The 18,677-nt window shown below is 36.2% G+C and overlaps 3 protein-coding genes across 4 annotated transcripts; 2 read left to right on the top strand and 1 right to left on the bottom strand.

Annotated features, from left to right (window-relative positions):
* Positions 1-536: 536 nt before the first annotated feature.
* Positions 537-2,264, top strand: LOC121987721 (pentatricopeptide repeat-containing protein At2g18940, chloroplastic-like). Its single transcript, XM_042541486.1, has 2 exons — positions 537-1,184; positions 1,747-2,264. Exons 1-2 carry the CDS (start codon positions 594-596, stop codon positions 1,798-1,800), a joined length of 645 nt encoding a protein of 214 aa, XP_042397420.1. The 5' UTR covers positions 537-593; the 3' UTR covers positions 1,801-2,264.
* A 1,263-nt stretch (positions 2,265-3,527) lies between these two features.
* LOC121972100 lies at positions 3,528-13,368 on the top strand. The gene is made up of 6 exons (XM_042523731.1): positions 3,528-4,007; positions 4,106-4,317; positions 11,123-11,333; positions 11,400-11,485; positions 11,567-11,658; positions 12,593-13,368. Exons 1-6 carry the CDS (start codon positions 3,702-3,704, stop codon positions 12,838-12,840), a joined length of 1,155 nt encoding a protein of 384 aa, XP_042379665.1. The 5' UTR covers positions 3,528-3,701; the 3' UTR covers positions 12,841-13,368.
* Positions 13,369-14,088: 720 nt separating this feature from the next.
* Positions 14,089-17,728, bottom strand: LOC121972091. Of its 2 annotated transcripts, none has more exons than XM_042523708.1 (5): positions 17,217-17,728; positions 16,705-16,866; positions 14,733-14,831; positions 14,483-14,653; positions 14,089-14,407 (listed from the first exon to the last, which is right to left on the bottom strand). In XM_042523708.1, exons 1-5 carry the CDS (start codon positions 17,670-17,672, stop codon positions 14,276-14,278), a joined length of 1,020 nt encoding a protein of 339 aa, XP_042379642.1. In that variant the 5' UTR covers positions 17,673-17,728; the 3' UTR covers positions 14,089-14,275. The 2 variants fall into 2 exon arrangements, with proteins under 2 accessions (XP_042379642.1, XP_042379652.1); XM_042523718.1 differs by having other exon boundaries at positions 14,498-14,653.
* Positions 17,729-18,677: the final 949 nt, after the last annotated feature.

Genomic DNA, 18,677 nt, shown 5'->3' with positions numbered 1-18,677 from the left:
CTAGAACAAACTCAAAGTACATATAAATATTCATATGTGAGTTTTCAAATTGAAAGTATAAGGAGAAATTTTTATATCAAAATATACAAAAATTGACAGCTATATAAACAAAATACGATAAAAGAACCAACTAAATCGCAAAATATAGGAGTGTGTGCAAAGAATTCAAGAATCTCCTAGCAACATCGAACCTCAATCCAACAAATGATCCAAACACGCATGCACCCTCGGTCATGATCTTGGAGTGGGAAAAAAAGGAGTTGGAAAGTAAAACTGAGTAGAAATATAATAGATACATGGACTATAATTCTCATCATGAATAAATATAGGGTTAATACAGCAATTTAGCACAACCTTTAGGGTGCGTTTGGTTTAAGGTTATCGCTGATAACCTTGGTAGGTTATCAATAAAAATCTTGTTTGGTTTAGGTAATGAGTGATTCCCGCCACGTCAGCAATTTGGGAATACAACAAAGAATCATAAAATCTTGAAAGCCTAAGGTTTTCTACTATTCCAGGGTTATCGTATTATTTTTTCCAAAATTATCCACCTACATCCACGGGAGAAGAGGACCCTTCACTGGAGATGATGCATGCGTCGGAGCAAATTTTCTAGACCAGCAACTTACCCTTTCCTCTCCTCGCCTGGCACTCACAGCCTTCGCTGGAGAAATCCCTCGCCTAACCGTCCCAACTTCAACCTTCCCTTCCCTCCACCGCCTCCTCCTTCTCGTTCGCTTCCTTTGGACTCCCTCCTTCAACACCTCGCCAAGGAGACCGCCACCACCCTTCGCCCTCCGTCGAGCAATAAAAATCCCACCTTTCCCTCTTTGCGCCTTGCTGCGACCTCGCCCCATCGCGAGAAATTGCCTCCTGCGCAGGGCACACGGCTCGCTGGCGTGAAAGGTGGCGCTCGATTTCTGCAAGATCCTCGTCTGGGGTTCCTCTCGGCCGCAGGCAAGTCGTTACTAAGATCCCTCGTCGAATGGCCGCTCGTTGACTTTGTCACTCTGCTTGAAGCCAGGAAAGATGAGATTTTTGGCATGGATTGGGTTGGCCTCTTGAAGGTGGTCGAAATTCTAGGCAATTGGGAGAAAGCTCTCACGTTGTTTGAATGGGATGCATCCACCTCCCGTGCTGAAGGATCCAGATTAGATGTCCCAGCTATCGAGGTGATGATCAAGGTATTGGGGAGGAGTTCACAGTATTCGATTGCCTCCAAGCTGTTCGACTCTATTCCTAATTTAATAGAATAATTTAATTATTTTTTTCAACGCTAATATTATTAAGGGTAATACAGTAAATATAAAATTAGGTTGTATAATTAAATAGATTGAACTAAACAACACTAAGGTATTTTATTCCTTATAACCTTGATTATGTGATTACTAAGTAATCACATAACCAAGATTATACACGATAACTTAAATCAAACACACCCAGTTTTTCAAAACTGCTACATACCCTTTTATTTTTCTGTAATTTAGCACAATGGATGCAAACTTAAGCTAACACATCATCACCATAAAATTCAGTCACTAAGTTAGTCTGCATAGTCTCCAACAATAAAATCATTATAGATAGCCACTGCGGACTGATAAAAACGTGAGAAATGATATTGTAGTTTGAGAATAATTAATCACAGTGATAATCTCTAAACTATTGCCTGAATTTAATTTTGGTGCCAGCAGTACTGTCATGTCAAATTAATTCTTGAAACTTGTTTTTTCTTTAATTTTTATTTAGGTTTCGTTGATAGAGTCTACACGTTGGAAGAGCAAACCTAACAATCTTAGTTGAGAAAAGTGCTTCACACCTAATTCCCAATGCGGTCGCTCGTCTCCGGTTTAGCGGAAGGGAAGCGAAAAAGCCGAAAGCCGAAAGCCGAAAGCCGAAAGGCCAGTCCAAGAGTGGGGAAGCTAGTCGTCTGATGCTGTTCTCAAGAGAAGACGGGAGAGGCCGACGAGTGCGTGGGATGAAGGATCGGAAGATAAACTTACTGAGATGAGAGACTTGCAGTTGGCCAGCGTCGTCCGACGAGAGGCTGGGAGATTGGAGATACCTTCCACCGTCCGGTGCCGGAGAATAGGAGTGTCAAAAATGAATCCGACCCGGTGATCCAATCCGAGTCGATCCGAAAAAAATTAGGTTCGGATTGAGTATTTTCGGATTCGGGTTGGAGGGTTGGAGAGTTAAAAATTTTAGAGTTTGGTCAAGTTGGGTTCGGATTGACCCGGGTTGACTTAAATATAAGGTTTTATGGATTTTGTTAGGATTAAATCAAATTTTATTTTAAAAATTTAGATATTTTTATGTATATTAATATCATGTTTTTATGATAATGATAAAATATTGAGATAAATGTGAACAATTATAGGTAAAATAGTCCAAAAACGTCGTTTTGAATCGGATTTTCGGGTTATATGGGTCGGGTTCGGGTTGATCGGATTGGTCGGGTTCGGGTTTAGGTGTTTTGGGTTGAACTCGCGTTCGGGTTAGATTCGGATTAGGTTAAAAAAAAAAAACTCAATCCGACCCAATCCGATCCGACCCATCTGAATTGACACCCTTACCAGAGAAGGACGTGCCCTCGTCCAAACCCTAATATATATAATTTTTTATTTTAATAAAAAAAACCTTTTATTTTATTTTATATAAACCCTTTTAACTATAGAAAATTATAGTTGGGCACATGTCTCGACCTACAAAATTATAATAGTACACGTGCAAACAACATAGACCTAAATAATTTATTTTTATATTATTTTATATAAATCTTATCCTCTTACTATTTAATTAAAAAAATAAAAATCTGAACTTTGATAACTAATTTTGATGAATCCTTAAAGTAAATCTTAGTATTGAGACATCCTAAGAATATCTATATATCAGATATTCTATTTAAAAATTTTATGTTAAATTTTAAATAGGATAGTTAAAAAAAATTTATATTAATTATCATATTCATTCTCTAAATTATATATTTATAAATAATAATTTTCTAAATTTAAGGAATGAATTACATTCTCATTCCCTAAATATTATAACGAAAAAAAAAAAAAAGTAAATTGATATATCATATATCAAAAAATAGATATTTAAATTTAATAAAATATTTTTTATCTTAAATTATATATTTTAAATAAAAAAACTAATATAGATGTTGTTAATAGAGAAGTTTTTTAAGAAAGTATACCTTCCTTAGCTACCTATGAATTATATTCTTATCAATATATTTTAATATATTTTTTAATGAAGAATAATCTCTAAGATACTACTAATTTTATATTAATAGAGAATAAATATAATCGAGCAAATCCAGTCAAAAATATAAAGCTTCAACTGATTTAATAATTGTTTTTATTTTATTAAATGATTTTTGCGAAAACAGAAAATATTTGAAATTTGTTTTAAATATTTCCGTATATAACGAATTAGCTCTGTCATTTTGTTTACTGCTTGATATTTTTGGAGCATTAAATAATGGCAAATATGTAAAATGGTCGATTTATGAAAGGGCTGGCTGGCGCTGGTGCTGTGGCTGGCTGCTACTATTTAGCTGCCCACAACTCTCTCGCTCTCGTCTGTTTCTTCTCGATCGGAATCGTTAGGGTTTTGATCGCAAGCGCTGCACTCCGTGGAGCTCTCGATCGGCTGACGATCGAGTGAGGTTTCCGTCGAGCTATTAGCCCTTTGCTGCGATGTTGGCATTGAGCTTCCAGCTCGGGCGCCGCCACGGGGATGACCGGTTCTTCTGCTCCGTCAGGGCATTCCGCGGTCACCACCAGAATCTGGCTAGGTGGCGGAGCGACTCCGCTTTGACCTTTGCGTTCGTGAGCCCCGCGCTTCCTCTTCCGTCGACGGTGCAGGAGCGGAGGAAGCCGGAGACCTGCAAGAATTTGGAGGGCCCGCCGCCTGCTCCGGCATCGTTGCCGAGTGGCCCTAGTAATTTGAATAGCTTCTTGAAGTGGACCAGTCCATCCGTACAGGCTCAGTATCTCCCAAAAGTATTTGTTTTTTCTCTCCCGTCTTTCAGTTTCTTTGGTGGTGGTATTCTATCGATCACACTTTTCTCTAGACATTCTCTTTTTTATGTAATTGGTAGATGAAGGCGAGGGATTGGAGAACCTACGATTTTGACTACAGGCCTTACTTTACACTCAGACACCTGTGGGAATCGTTCCAGGAATGGAGTGCTTATGGTGCTGGCGTCCCTTTGGTTTTGGAGAGCGGAGACAGCGCTGTTCAGTATTATGTCCCCTACTTGTCTGGCATTCAATTGTATGGACAAGCAAAGAAGCAAGGAATCAGCTCAAAGTACTGTCATTCTTGCTCCATATTACTTCGACCTGTCGATTTCTTGCGAGATTCTATTTCCTATCCTCTATGCTTCTCGTTCATGCATTAACATTATCTGTCCTGTATGTACTAATCTCTTATATTTTTGTGTGGAAAATTCAGAAGTGGGATTATTCTTGTGTCTTAGCTGCTATAGTTAACAAAATTAAACCTATTTATTTATTTTGTCTGTAGAACATTTCTAGGGCTTCTTTCTTCTGGCTGATACAAGAGGATAAAAGAAAAGCAAAGAAGAAAATTGAGAAATTAGTTTTTGTTTATTTATTTGGAAGGAGAAGAGTATGAGAAAGGAAATTAATCTTATGAAAAGATTACAAATATATTAATTCTTCAAGTTTTTGGTAAACCACTTCTTTTGGTGAAAAAATTTGATGTTCAAACATGGACTGAAACATAGATATAGTATCACATCAAGTAAAAATTTATGATAGGAGGATAAGTTTATCCACTTTCCTTGAAAATTATTTTGGGTGGGAAACTGGAAAAAATTGCAGAAAGTATAAATGATATTGCAAAGATTTGTTGACATGTCTGTCAATTGCCAAATGGCTGTTAGTCTGCCCATTAACGGCAGCGTTGATCAGAAAAAGAAATCACAGTAGTCCGAATTTCTTTATATATAAGATTTAAGACATGTCTGTCAATTACCAAATGGCTGTTAGTCTGCCCATTAGCGGCAGCGTTTATCAGAAAAGAAAAATCACAGTAGTCAGAATGTCTTTATATATAAGATTTAAGCTGTGTTTCATTGTAGGGATAAAAAGTATTAGAGATATAGCGTATATGAAGAGAAGAGAAAAAGAAATTGAGTTCCCTTCACGTTTGCACCCCTGAAGAGAAGCAAAAACATAAAAAGAAATGCTCGAAGATAAGAGATCATGAGGAGAAAGCTACAAAGATGGTGACAAGGCACACAAAGGATAACCAGAGATGGAGATTGCATGGGCATTAGGGTCATTAGTGCACTGAAGGCAGTTTTAGTGTAATTTGGACAGCTTGGTTGGAGAATTCATCTTTTCTTCCATTATTTTTTTTTTCTCTCTTACTACTTCTCTTGTAAGAAACACAACCTTAAATGTAAAAAAATTGCTTCCACCCAACATTTCTTCCCTTTAAGCACACTATAGGAAGGAAAATTATTCTCTTCTGCGTGGCTTCAACTTTATGTCCCTTATCTTTTTTCCTTCCCTTCCCTCTAGATTTCTGTTCATCCTCCAAAAAACAAGACCCTAGTTCTCGATGTAATGTTTACAACTATGTTTGTTTCCATTTGTGTTAATCATTCTAATAATTAGGCACTGTCACTCTGTAATATTTGGGTTTGAATCATGGAAACAGCCTCTTGCAAAAAGCAGGGTAAGGCTGCGTACAATGGATCCTTTCCCGGGACCCCGCATGGCGGAGTTTCGTGCACCGGGCTGCCCTTTTTTTTTTGTCACTCTGTAATATTCTCGACTTTCTCATGTATAAACTTAAGTATCTTGTGGGTGAAACAACAACACTGCAGGTTAATATAAAAGAGGATTTTAAATTCTCAGATATAATTGCTAGAAGATGTTACTCTAACAATATAGTTTAACCTCTAAAGGGACCCAATCCAATAATGGGAGTATCAATACAAATAATTCAAATGGTAAATGGATTGGCCTTTTGTTTCTTTATTTATTCAAACCATGGTGTGTCTCTAAGCTCATTATTTTTAATTTTTCACACTCTAAGTGTTAACTGGTCTCTAGATGTTGATCCTTTCTCGGTTCTCTGCCTCACTGAGCTATGATGTGTTTATAACAAAATATTTTCTCACTCAATCAGAGGAAATTGTACTCATCTTGGTGTGTCTCACACTCTAGGATCACCCTTTTCCATTTGGTGGAGAGGGGTCTCAATAACTACTATTGCATTTTCTATTATGATGTTACATTCACAATATCTATTTGAATGTCTTGATTACTGATCAAGTATTCTACACATTACAATTGCTTCATTAATAGTATATTTGGTTCACTTATATATTCAGTTTCATGTATTTTGTAACTCTATGAGTGTTAGTGTCTTAGTGGATCCCTCTACTAATGTTTAGATCTTCCAGTGCTAATACTGGTTGAACACTCATCTTTTCCAATTTTTCAGAAGATCATTCATGGGCATGTGTGAAACCAACAATGTTCTTACTCTTTAGGCAAGAGTGATTCGTGATATCCATCAACTGTTATAGCTGTTGCATTCATGACCTGATTGGGCCTCATAAGGACTACTTCTATTGCCCTTGCTCAATTGGGCTGGATTAAACTGCTGGTGTGAAAAAAAAAACACATCCTTGCTGATTAAATGGCATAAACTGGTTATTAGGAAAACCATGTCTTGAACAATCTATGTTGAATGATTTTATTAGATTAAATTAAACAATGTATTGCTTCATTTTTTCTTTTTTTCCCTAATTCAGCATTTTTGTGAAATTAACATTTTGTCACATGGTTATGGGTGTTGAAATCATTTTTACTGTAAATAAAATTTCTCAAGAAATCACCTTCTTGCACCATAATTACATTCCTGTAACATCATAATAGATCATATTTGTTGATTGCCATGACATACAATGGAAGTTGATTATTGATCCCTGACCAATAATAGATAATACTAGGTCTTGAGGATTTCTTTTTGAGCAAATTATAATATTTTGTTGAGGGATGTACTTGTTAGATTGAATCAAAGTTTGCCAAATGTTGGGAAGATTCCAATTAGATTGAGAAGAGGTTTCCAGTTATTTGTGCTACAGGATAACAAACTGTTAAAGTCTTAAACGTTGCTTCCTAACATTAGCAATGATAGAAATAGAGGAAAGCTGCAACAGTAAGATTGATAGATATCATAGTAATTAGGCACTAATTTTGCAATCTTGACAACCATGTAGGCACGGAAATCACACTTTTTGCTACAGTGATCCTCAAAATTCTTTTTTTTTTAAAGGTTATTAAAGTACACGTAACATGCTCACGTGAAGCATGATAAGAAATTGGTCTGTAATATGCTACCAGAACAATGAACTGATATACTGTTTTGCAATTGATTCTGCTGCAACGATGATCATAAAATCTGTGTTGCAGTTTTTTTAGCAAAGAGCAAGTTAGATCACACTTAATAAGGTGACATTGGCATCTTAAGATTAGCTAACAATCAATTTCCTATGTAATACTACAATCAACTAATTTCTGTACTACTTGGTCTACTGTCAGTGTCATGTTTTGGTGCACATTGTGACTTCAATTTAATATACTGAGACAATGCAATCATTAGAAGGCTAATATCATCAATATGGATAGTGTGTTAGTCATCATCATAATCAAGTCATGGTAGTCTAAACTATTTGAGATCAAACCACATCGATCTTACCCCTTTATTATTTTTCTTTGGTATTGCTCTATCCCTTACACCATTAACTCCAATTGGTTCAACTAAATAGCATTGAATCTAAATCTACTCATGGTCTTTGAACATGTCCATATCATCTTAAGTTTTTAGTGATTTTTTTCATCTATTGAAGGGGAGCCTTGGCGCAACGATAAAGTTGCTGTCGCAGAAATAGTCTCTTACAAAATGCAAGGTAAAACCGCATACAATTGACCCAATGTGATCCGATCCTTTCTCGGGACACCACATTGGCGGAAGCGTCGTGCACCAGACTGCCCTTTTATTGAAGCTACATTAATCGTTCTTCCGTACTATTACTTTTTATTTCATCTTTCCTGGTAACCTAACTCATCCATCTTTAGCATTTTTAGGTTTTGCTATATTAATTTATTTCATGGATAGTAAATTAATGCCAAATATGTCATAATTCTACTGACTTACATCATAAACAGAAAGAGTTGCATCAACAAGGTTAGACAGACCCCAAATAAAAATTATAATCCCCACTAATAGGTCATCAATTCTTCATAGCTGAATGTTAGTACTCAACACCTAAGATGCACATTCATCAGAACAAGTAAGAAATTTATCTGTATTGCTTGGTTTAAGCATCGCCAAACTGGTGTTTGACTTCATATAGAATATAAGTTGAGAGATTGCAAAAAGGATTAAAATCTTGAAGCCTTCAATGCTTATGACTTTCAGGCTTGAGATGCTTCAAGGTATGTAAACTGTGTGATAGATTGATATCAACAGAATTCAAAGATACAAGCCAAGAAAATAGTTAGGAAACTGGAAAGAGAAAAAATGGTATGCAGTGTGGGATTAACTGCAGCATTTCACACTTCAACCACAATCCTCATGTCCATGCACGCATGAGAAAAAACTTATGATTCCCATAAGGTTTTTTCTCTTAATTTAGCAAAAATAGCATCTAATATGGTAGAATGATGTATCCAATAAATGGGTAAGCTGCTAGCTAGGTAATCAATTAATGGGGGAAAAAAAGTGAATGAATGCCAACAAAAATTCCTTACTATGTTTCTTGTCTGACCACATTTAATTACCTCAATATGCATACAAGTTGTATATCTCAACTATTTAGGTCAACTAAATATGTCTTATTTTAGTATTGAGCTCTAAGATCACACTCACATCTTTAGTAATAACCAGGTCATCCTTATCTTAATTATTTTTAGAAACTTCTTTCAGTCTCATTCCATTCCTCAAGCGTTTGAGCTTATTTGTTTCAATTTATTTACCCACAAAATCAGTTTTGAACATATTATTATCATCTTTATCTATTTGGGAGCACTCCTACTTGTGGTAATAACATGTTTTGGAATCCCAGATCATGTTGATCGATATTATCAAAACTAGCCGTGTACTGTTCTGGTAAATTGTCAAAACTTCATATTGATCAAGATAAGTAAACTCTTCTCTGTCGCTTGTGCCTCCCATTACGATCAGTATAGTGGTGCCATCAACGACACATGTTGATATGCTCCAATATATATTCAAGCTGAGAGAGTTCATAATGGGAGGCACAAGTAATATTTGTTATATTTTGTAGTTTCTTTCCCTTAAAGTCTAATGCAATTAATAGATTTATTTTAAAAAGTAAACAAGTTAAGTGAAAGAAGATTCAAGTAGTAAAATTTATTTTAATTCATCTTGACATACATTATTATAAAAATAAGTAATTTATTATTAATTCAGCTATCTAATTAATATAACGCTACTTTTAAAAGTTGAAAAATCTAAATGTCATAGGAATAAATGAATAAAACCTATTCGAAATCATCTTGACTTGCTTTAACATATATGAAAGCATTAACATTGTTTCTCTTATTTTTAGAAGAAAATAAATTAAATGGAAGGGAATTAAAGGAGTAAAATTCATCAAAATTCACCTTTAAATCTTCAGCGAACTTTTCTTTCTTTCTTTTTGAATAATAAATCTACCTTAAATACATTTCATCTAAAATGGTAGATCTAAGAGTCTGAAACAACTATTTTAAAAAAAAAAGATTACATGTAATCAATAGGAATATTAGGTGCATGCTTGAAAGATTAGTATCCAAGTATCGGCATCAGAGATAAGCGCCGAAGGGATAGATGAAAGCTACAGTATTTCAGCAGATCATTTATTTTTAGCATCTACTTGAATTATTTAATTTCTAGAGCTTGTCTTATTGTACCCAAACTCTCACCAATTGGCAAAGTATCAGTTGATCAGTAAGTTCATTTAGTACCAGTGAAAGGAGATAAATCCTTAAGTTGCCTTCTTATGGTCATTAGATTACTATACATACCGCTTAATCACTCTAGTGTAATTGCAGAATATGTATTTTTTTTAATTAGACTATTATAGTGCTACTCATAACTTTTTTCTAAAATTGCAACTACTTTATATGTCTCCATTGTTATTTTAAATTGGTTAAAAGTTTTACTTCATTCAATGAACATACAAAATCTCCAACTTTCACAAATAAATCAGCGGTAAAATTCTTATTTCATCAACGCAGAATTAGAATACATGTAACTCGAATCGTGATGCTTAATTATTGCTGATACTATCATCATTTGGCACCGTAGCCCTATTTGCCTTTTTCTCAAGAACTCAATGTCACATACAAGTTACCAAGTTTATAAAATTGTAATTTATAGAAGTATGGTAAAGAAATTTCGTAGTTAATCCTATGTATTTATGATTTCTTTTTTTTTCGTTAGCAAATGAGAGACATCCTAAGACAATGACTTTAAAATAAGAACATGAGTGACCCGTCCGTGGTTTCAAAAAATATGTTGGTAGAATGTGATCAAATAGTTGGCACATCCCTTTCTTTCATATCCATCTTTTTTCAATGCATGAGCATGCACATCTCTTGTTGGCGTCACATTATTCAGGTGACTGGTTCTTTCTCTTGTTGATGGCACCTGCTACCTGCAAATAATTATAGTCCTGAGCTGTATTTCTTTTACTCACAGCAACTGGAGCCACATCAACTTTGAGCGGCGGTTAATTGGCCAACTAGACTTGTGAACTTGCCAACTTAAAGTGATAAACAAGTTTTCCTTGTTGTGGTAATAGTTGTATCCCATGATAGTCTGTAAACAGTGTACATCTGGTCAATATATTTATCTGCTAGAACTTAAAACGATATATTATTAATTGCCACGTCATTCCAGGAATGAATTTATTGTAAAGTTGTTTGGATATCTATCCTTTGAAGGGGCTGGTGTTTTCACTTTTCATCACTTGCTTTCCTATTTGTCCCACATTTATGCAATCAAATAAATTGTTAGGTTGAAATGCCTTTGTATGTACGTTTAATGTGTTTTTTCATACTAGGCTACTGTGCAATCTACAGCGAGAGGAGAGTGATAGTGACTCTTATCAGGATTCCAGCAGTGATGGGACAGGGAGTAGCCTTGGTGAGCATTTCTCATTTGAAGAAGTATCTTCAAGTGATGAAGGTGATGCAGAGAAGTCTCAAGGCCACCTACTATTTGAGTACTTTGAGCGAGATTCTCCTTATGTCCGTGAACCTTTAGCTGAAAAGGTATGTTGTATCTAATCATTTCTGGTACGATGTAGTTGTGCTAGCACTCAATCTTGTTTTTTTCAGATGCTAAATCTTTCCAGTCGATTCCCTGAGCTTAGCACACTCACAAGTTATGATTTGTTGCCAGCAAGTTGGATTTCCGTGGCTTGGTACGACTTCAATATGATTTAGTCAACAACAAATTTATATATTCTGTAGAGGAATGAGAATAAAATTTGGAGAATTTACAGGTATCCTATATACCGAATTCCGGTTGGACCAACACTAAAGGATGTGGATGCATGCTTCCTCACTTATCATTCACTTTCAACCCCACAACGAGGTAACTAGCAAGTTAGACTGTTTGCTTGAATTGTACAACAGATTAATTTCCGTTCATTAATGTAATGTGACTTGATTCTTGAGATCTCGCCACTCGACAAGCTATAGTTTTCTAAGTATTTTATGGTTGGCTTTGAGTGGTTTAATTAGTTGGTTAGGAATTAGACCTGGATGCTTAAGTTAGAGTAACACAGCATGAATCTGATTTGAATGTTGTCCAAAAATATGACTCGACTTGATTGGGCTGTTGGGTTTTGAGTTTTTATTGATAAGGTTGGGTAAATCAAGTTGAACTTGGTTACATAAGTATATGGTCTGAATCAGGTTATAATATGAAAACAATGTTCTCAACTCTCAAGCTCCTCACCCCTAATATCCTTTGCCTGGTCACCAATTTCTGACCTTTGCTAGCCGCATCCACTCCTCTCCCATCACGTATAACTTGATAGTTGCTAGACATGGTTGGTATCAATCAATCACCAATACATGCAAATTTTGTAATTTTATTCATGTCAAGCTGGTTTTGGTTTCGGTTCATGGCCAGAACGATGTGTTCCACTTGTGCTGATGGGCATGAAACAAGACTTGAAATATGGGAATTCCTGTAGTTGCATTAGACCTCATCAGAACTAAAACTCTTGGGAGGCTACCCTAAATGGTTACTACAAAAACAGTAAGAATAAATGACTGTACTGGCAAAGCATTTAGCTTCAATCTCTTGATTATTTTATTGAAATGTGCTTTAGAGACGTCTTGTTGTTATCCTTGATTGGTGTTACCAAACTACTTGTTGCACATGGATATTTGATTTAATTAAAGTTGAATAAAAATTATATACTATAATATTAATGTTATAAAGATACAAATTTTAGAATTCATCTCTATGCTCTTTTGAATTGTAGTGCATATTTAATAAACATTTCTGAATGACTTAGGTGCTGGTGCTGCCCGTCAACCCATAATGATCTATCCCGAGGCTAATGATTTATTTGCGAAAATCTCCATTCCTGCTTTTGCTCTTGCATCCTACAAGTTTAAGAGCTCATTATGGACTTCGACTGAAGAACGTGAGAAGCAACTCACAATCTCCCTATTGCAAGCTGCTGATGACTGGCTGCGACTTCTTCATGTAGACCATCCAGATTACAAGTTCTTTGTATCAGATGGTGCATACCGCCGGTGACAAGTTTACCTATATATCTCAAAGTTGAGGTAACTTGACTGGCCATGAGGATCTCCGACCCAGTAATTAGCCAAAATTATGGCATTGGCTCATCCTATTAGCAGAAAGGACATTTTGCATCATTCTTTTTGCCATCACGATGGACAAGAAAAACAAATAAAACACCACGTAGTTGTGTCAGAAACATACCAGAATCGAAGGAAAAAAAAGGATGTCAAACTAGTAGTAAGGAGAAAAACAATCAGTTCCTGAACAGGAAAGTGATAAACAAAAATAGTAAAGTGAAAAAATAGGGTTAAAGCCATCACAAGAATTTGATGGATGAAATTTTGTGTCTTCCATTGAGTGGATCATTTTCTCATATAGCTTTCTGCTCTTGCTTCTTCAATGATGTTTCCCTTTCATGGTGCATTGTATGTTTCCCTAAACCCTAAATGTTCGACTAATCAAGCTTCATGTTTGCTTGGATACTTTTATTGTTTATCTCATTATCGCAAAAGGAAAAAAGAAAAATTACATTTACCATAAGCTCTTTTTGTTGCTTGCCTAGAACAATGTGATTTCTTTTATTAGTTACAGTATCTGATGTTTGTTGTGCTTTGATTTTGTTGTTTGCTTGCAATCTTGTTTACATGGTCACAAACTATTTGCTCAAACACTTATTCCAGATAACAATTTGAGAGTTTACTAGGAAATCTACTTTAGTCTCCTGGTTACATAGTTACTTATTATTCGTATGTTATCAGGAAAGCCCTACTAAACTGCTTTGCTTTGCTGTTCTTCATGTATGGTTCGGTGCAGATTGGTATGGTTATGAAAGTTAGAATAGCATGATAAACCCCACAAAAATTGGCAAACTCATAGACCTCCTTCAACATGCTTAGTTGACTGCACCCTTAAATGCTTGCAGTTGACCACAGATTGGCAAAGTCATAGACCACCTTCAACATCCTTCATTACCTGCACTTTTCAAATGCTTGCAGTTGAAATAGCTTGCAAAGGTCCTGCTTATTGACTGGAAGCAGCATGATAATGATATCATAGGCAAAATCATATAGATTTCCTAATGCCATTTACTTCGCATTCTTGCTAAAATTTCCATTCTCTAGCTATCTTTATTTTGTCTACCATATCCTAGTGTTTTTATAGATAAATAAAAAATAGTCAACAAGTTTTTTTTTAAAAAACAAAATTAAACTATTCTTCTGAAGAAGCTTTCATATATAATTTCCCCATCCAAAATTAGAATTCCAATAGTAATTTCCATCCTCCATTACTCATTGTCATTAATGCATCTAAATGCTAGAAGAAAACAGAGTCAATGCATGTCACCATTCTTCTAGCAAATGTAATCAAACAACAAGGGGGAAAAAAAATCACTGGTTTATCCTTTAGCTGACAACTATACAGGGAAGAACAGAAAGGATTGTGCCTTTTAGGTTTTAAGAACTGGAGCTTTACAAACAGGGCAAGCATTTTTTAGTAGAAGCCATTGCTTTATACAATACATGTGGTAGCTGTGGCCACACTCCAGTCTTCCTGTCTCACCACTCACTTCATATTCTTCCTGTGTGTGTCACAAATAAATAAATATAGGGCATGGAAAATCAGCAACTGCTGGACAAAGAATAAAATTTTTCACCTCAGAGAGACCTACTTGACAAATGCTGCACTTCAATTCCACTTCGTTTGAGTAACGCCTTGCCAAAGATGAAAAAATTGAATCCTTGCCTTTCCTAAGACTGCGGAGGATCTCTTCCTCTCTCAGTCCGGTGCTCACATGACCAATCTTGTCGCCGAGCTCAAGAAGTTCCTGTTGAAGAAGAGGAAAGATGATACCATTACTAGTGTTAAACCAAGGGGAATCAGTCTTGAGATAGCATTAAAAGCACCTCGTATGACATGTTATCGACATCCAATCGCCAGTCACGGAATCTGTCGTGTATTTCCATCCCTCCACCTAGTAAAACCCTGGTCTGGAACATCATGATCTGCAGTTTTGAGGAAAATTTCCCTAAATGCGACCACTGACGAAATATATGTATAGCCAACTAAGCCATCATAATCGTTGTTAAAATTGATTGGCTAACCATTTATGTCAATTTACAAACAAAACTTCTATTTCATGCAATATCTCATAAAGTACAATATCTTCAGAAAGTAAAGCCTGCATTTCCTTCATGGTTAAGAACTCACTTTTGTCCTGGCAAGAAGATGCCCAAATCTAAGTTTGAAGGATCGAGCAGGCTGATCAAACTATTTGATAGGGTCGTCAAGAGAGATGAATGATCAATTTTGCTGGATGAGTGACAGGTCAGAGAGTGCCTATGATTTAGGATGAGCGGACTATTTAACCCATGTACGATAGGCCAGGCGGGTAGGGTCAGGCTGCCTAGGCGAGTCGGGCAGCAACTTGAACAAGAGCAAGTCAAGCAAAGCAAATGAGGAAGCCACACAACTTGTCAACACGAATCAGCCAGATCAATCACATAGGAATAGAATCAGTTCTCCCATTATTTCATTCATTGCTCATTAATGCAACTATATAGAATAGGAATAGAATGAATCCTCCCACTCGGTATTCCATTCGATTTTAAATCTCTTTATTAATACATTTCATTTCCCTCTAGTAAACATAGCCTGGAAAGATCATCAAGTGCCTCGATAACGATTCACCTTTGATGTTCGCTTGCGACATGAGTCACAAACATTTAACACCAAAAATTCTCTCTTTTCTTATCCTCAGTCAGAAGAGATGCCATGGATGTCGTAGATCATGGTCACCAAGAAAATGATACTATGTGCACATTTTAGAAACAGTTGCTATCTGAAAATTGCAAGAGATTTTATTGTGCTAGGCTATGGAGATTTTCACTTTGATGAAACATGCTACAGCCTCTTATGAGAAAACCTTTTAACAGACATAAAAAGAAAGCTTCCAAATCTGCATGTTCTCGGAAATCTGATAACTCAATGAAGGAATAAGATTCACCTAGTTGACTCAAAATTGTTGAAATAAATATAGTTTGATGAAGGTGACGACGATGAACAAGGATACTGGACAACTTGAAATGGACAAGTAGGAAGATAATCGTCGGTAGTATAAACTACTGATCTATAGAATAGCCTAAATAGGTGATTGAAAAGGTGCCAACTTGTCAAAAAAAAATCATTAACAGTTCAATAAACTGGCCACCAGAAACTTGAGAAGTTACAGAAGCAAGTTGAACAAGAGAGCAAAGTTAGAAGAGACCATTGTGAAACTTAAAATGCAAATTGTCGACACACAAACTAATGTCGTCTTAGGTGAAAAAAAAAAATTCGCTATACTGGAAGCCAAAAACATGACAACTCCAGAAAACCTCAAAGGACAGCAAACTACAAAACAAATGAAAAGGCAATAGTCATGGATAACCACAAATTAATTGGTAATTGACTCAATAAACTTATGAGGATAACAAAATAGACTAATCAATGAGAGTTACAAACAATAAACAAATGATGAGTATCAACTATGTGAGGGAGTTCAATATACAAGATATATCTATTTCAACTAAGTTAAATAACTTTTTCTCTAGTCTTCTTCAGTTCTTCGTAGCTTCAACTCTAATTGATTTAGATTATCCAATGGTCATCTTTGAAAATGTTCATTAACCCAGTAAAGTCAAGAATGCCAAATTAGCAGTGATGAATTCCAAAAAACAAAAGAAGTACTAAATTCAAGCATGAGCAAGAAGAGGAATGATCATCATGCTAAACATACGGTTGGAAGCATAATTGTTGAATGAATAACTGGTTTTAGATTATCATCACCAACTCTAAGCAATTCGATCATGAAGAAATAACTAGAAAAGATAGAATCACCTCCTCAAGTCCACCTGGAGTGCGGTGGTGTCCTCGGAAGTGGCGCAGGTGCCCCGAACGTAGAAGATCAGGCGCAAAGAATGATGTGTCCATGTTTGGGGGAGAATCCATGAAGGAAGAAATTTGTTCTTGGTGGCTGACCCTTCGGGGAACGTAAGCTCTCTGAGATCAACAATCATGTAAGAGGTTTAGCTGAAACAAACATATGCAAGATCTTCTCTCTTTTTTTTGCTCCGACAAAGGAAAGATCGGAGCTTTGAATGACAAATCGAGAAGAAGGAAGAAAATTTGGCATCCAAAAATAACTCGAGGTTAGAAAAAGAGGAAAATGATCGTTATGAGTATCCATAAATCCGTATCCGCGCTTCTGGATCCAAAATTTCGTACTCTTCAAGAAGGGATAGAGTTCAGTCGATCCGGCAATTTGCGAGAGAAGAGCACGAATCGCAGGCATTAAGACAAGACCTTTCTAATCCAAGAATCAGAGGGAAGAAGGATCCAAGATCGAATACCTCTCTATGAATCCGCTCGGTGGTGGCCTCGGACCTTCCTCTTCCGACCATCGGCTGGTGAGCCACCACGCAATCGACCGACGCCTCTGCGGCGAACGGTATCCCAGGGGCGCACCAAACGTCGCCTCCGACCTGGCTCTTCCTCTCCTTCTTCTTCTTCCCCCGCCGCCGCCGCGTCCGCTTCCCCTGCCAATCCGCCGAAGACCTCACGGCCGCGGCTGCCGGAGAGAAGGCCTGGGACGCCGCTTCCGACGCGCATCCGAGCCCGCGGAAGGCCGCCGCCGCGAGCCCTTTTCTCATTTTCGGCGGCGACGGGGGCGGGAGCGGAGGGGCGCCGCCCAGGGGGTTACTGTCGGCGCCGGCCGCGTGGCCCCTGGAGGAGGGTGAGGGACTGAAGAGGAGGCGGCGGAGGTCGCGGCGTGTCGAGGACGGCGCGACGCCGTCGGTGGATGCCATGGGAGAGATTGCGAGGAGGAGACGAAGCGTCTGAGAGATGAAAAGAATCACTTTTGAGGAGAGACAAACACTCAAAAGATTAATTAAACTAATTAATTAATTTTTCTTTATTTTTTTCCCTATCTTTTAAAATTATAATATATATGAAAAATTTTTAAAAATAAAAAATAAATCTCCCCGTACTTTCCTTATCCTCAAAATCGTGATTATATATTAAAAAACATTTAATTATAAAATACTTTTTTCTTTCGTACTTTATAATATTCTTCTAAAAAAAATTATAATTTGAATTTCAAATGGAACTGATATTTTAGAGATTGATTTTTGAACTTGAAGCTTGTTTCGAATTTATCCGGACAAATTTACTCATATTTATCTATTATTAAAATATAAATTCAGTTATAATTGAACATCATTTTAATTTTAATGGCTTACTTATCTTATCAAATAAATTCACTTTAGTTTATTTTAAATTCGATTTAGTTTAATTTGAATTGATTATCTTATTAAATAAGTTTAGATATCATAAAATTTAATTGGACTTTTAATAAATCAGTTTTTACTAGAATTATGAATATTACAATTAACAAACATAATAAATGAGTTTTTTTTGTTTTTTTTCTTTATTTATTTTCCTTTTTTTTTACTTTTACTATTTAAAAGGACATAAAATTGTTTTCCTAATCTAATTAGATTATAGTAATACGTACTTTCTATTAGGAGTGGCTAGTTATTGTCCAAATCAAAGAAAAAATATTCTACATATAAGAAGATTAGATTCTTCTTTCGTTGCGCGATTCACGTATAGTATATTTCACCTTTCTTTTAGACTCCTCTCCATTCCGTCTCATTTACTGTCATAGCCGCGAGAGAAGTGGCTGACAACCACATATGACTTCGCTCAACCTGACTCGGTCCCGCTCGTGGCCAAAAAGAGCCATTCAGTGCGGTTTTCATTAAAATAATAATAATAATAATTACTGATTAATCCTTAATGAATGCTCC

The sequence above is a fragment of the Zingiber officinale genome, chromosome 1B (assembly GCF_018446385.1).
Source record: "Zingiber officinale cultivar Zhangliang chromosome 1B, Zo_v1.1, whole genome shotgun sequence".
Lineage (NCBI taxonomy): Eukaryota > Viridiplantae > Streptophyta > Magnoliopsida > Zingiberales > Zingiberaceae > Zingiber > Zingiber officinale.
This window is presented reverse-complemented; position numbering and strand designations above follow the sequence as displayed.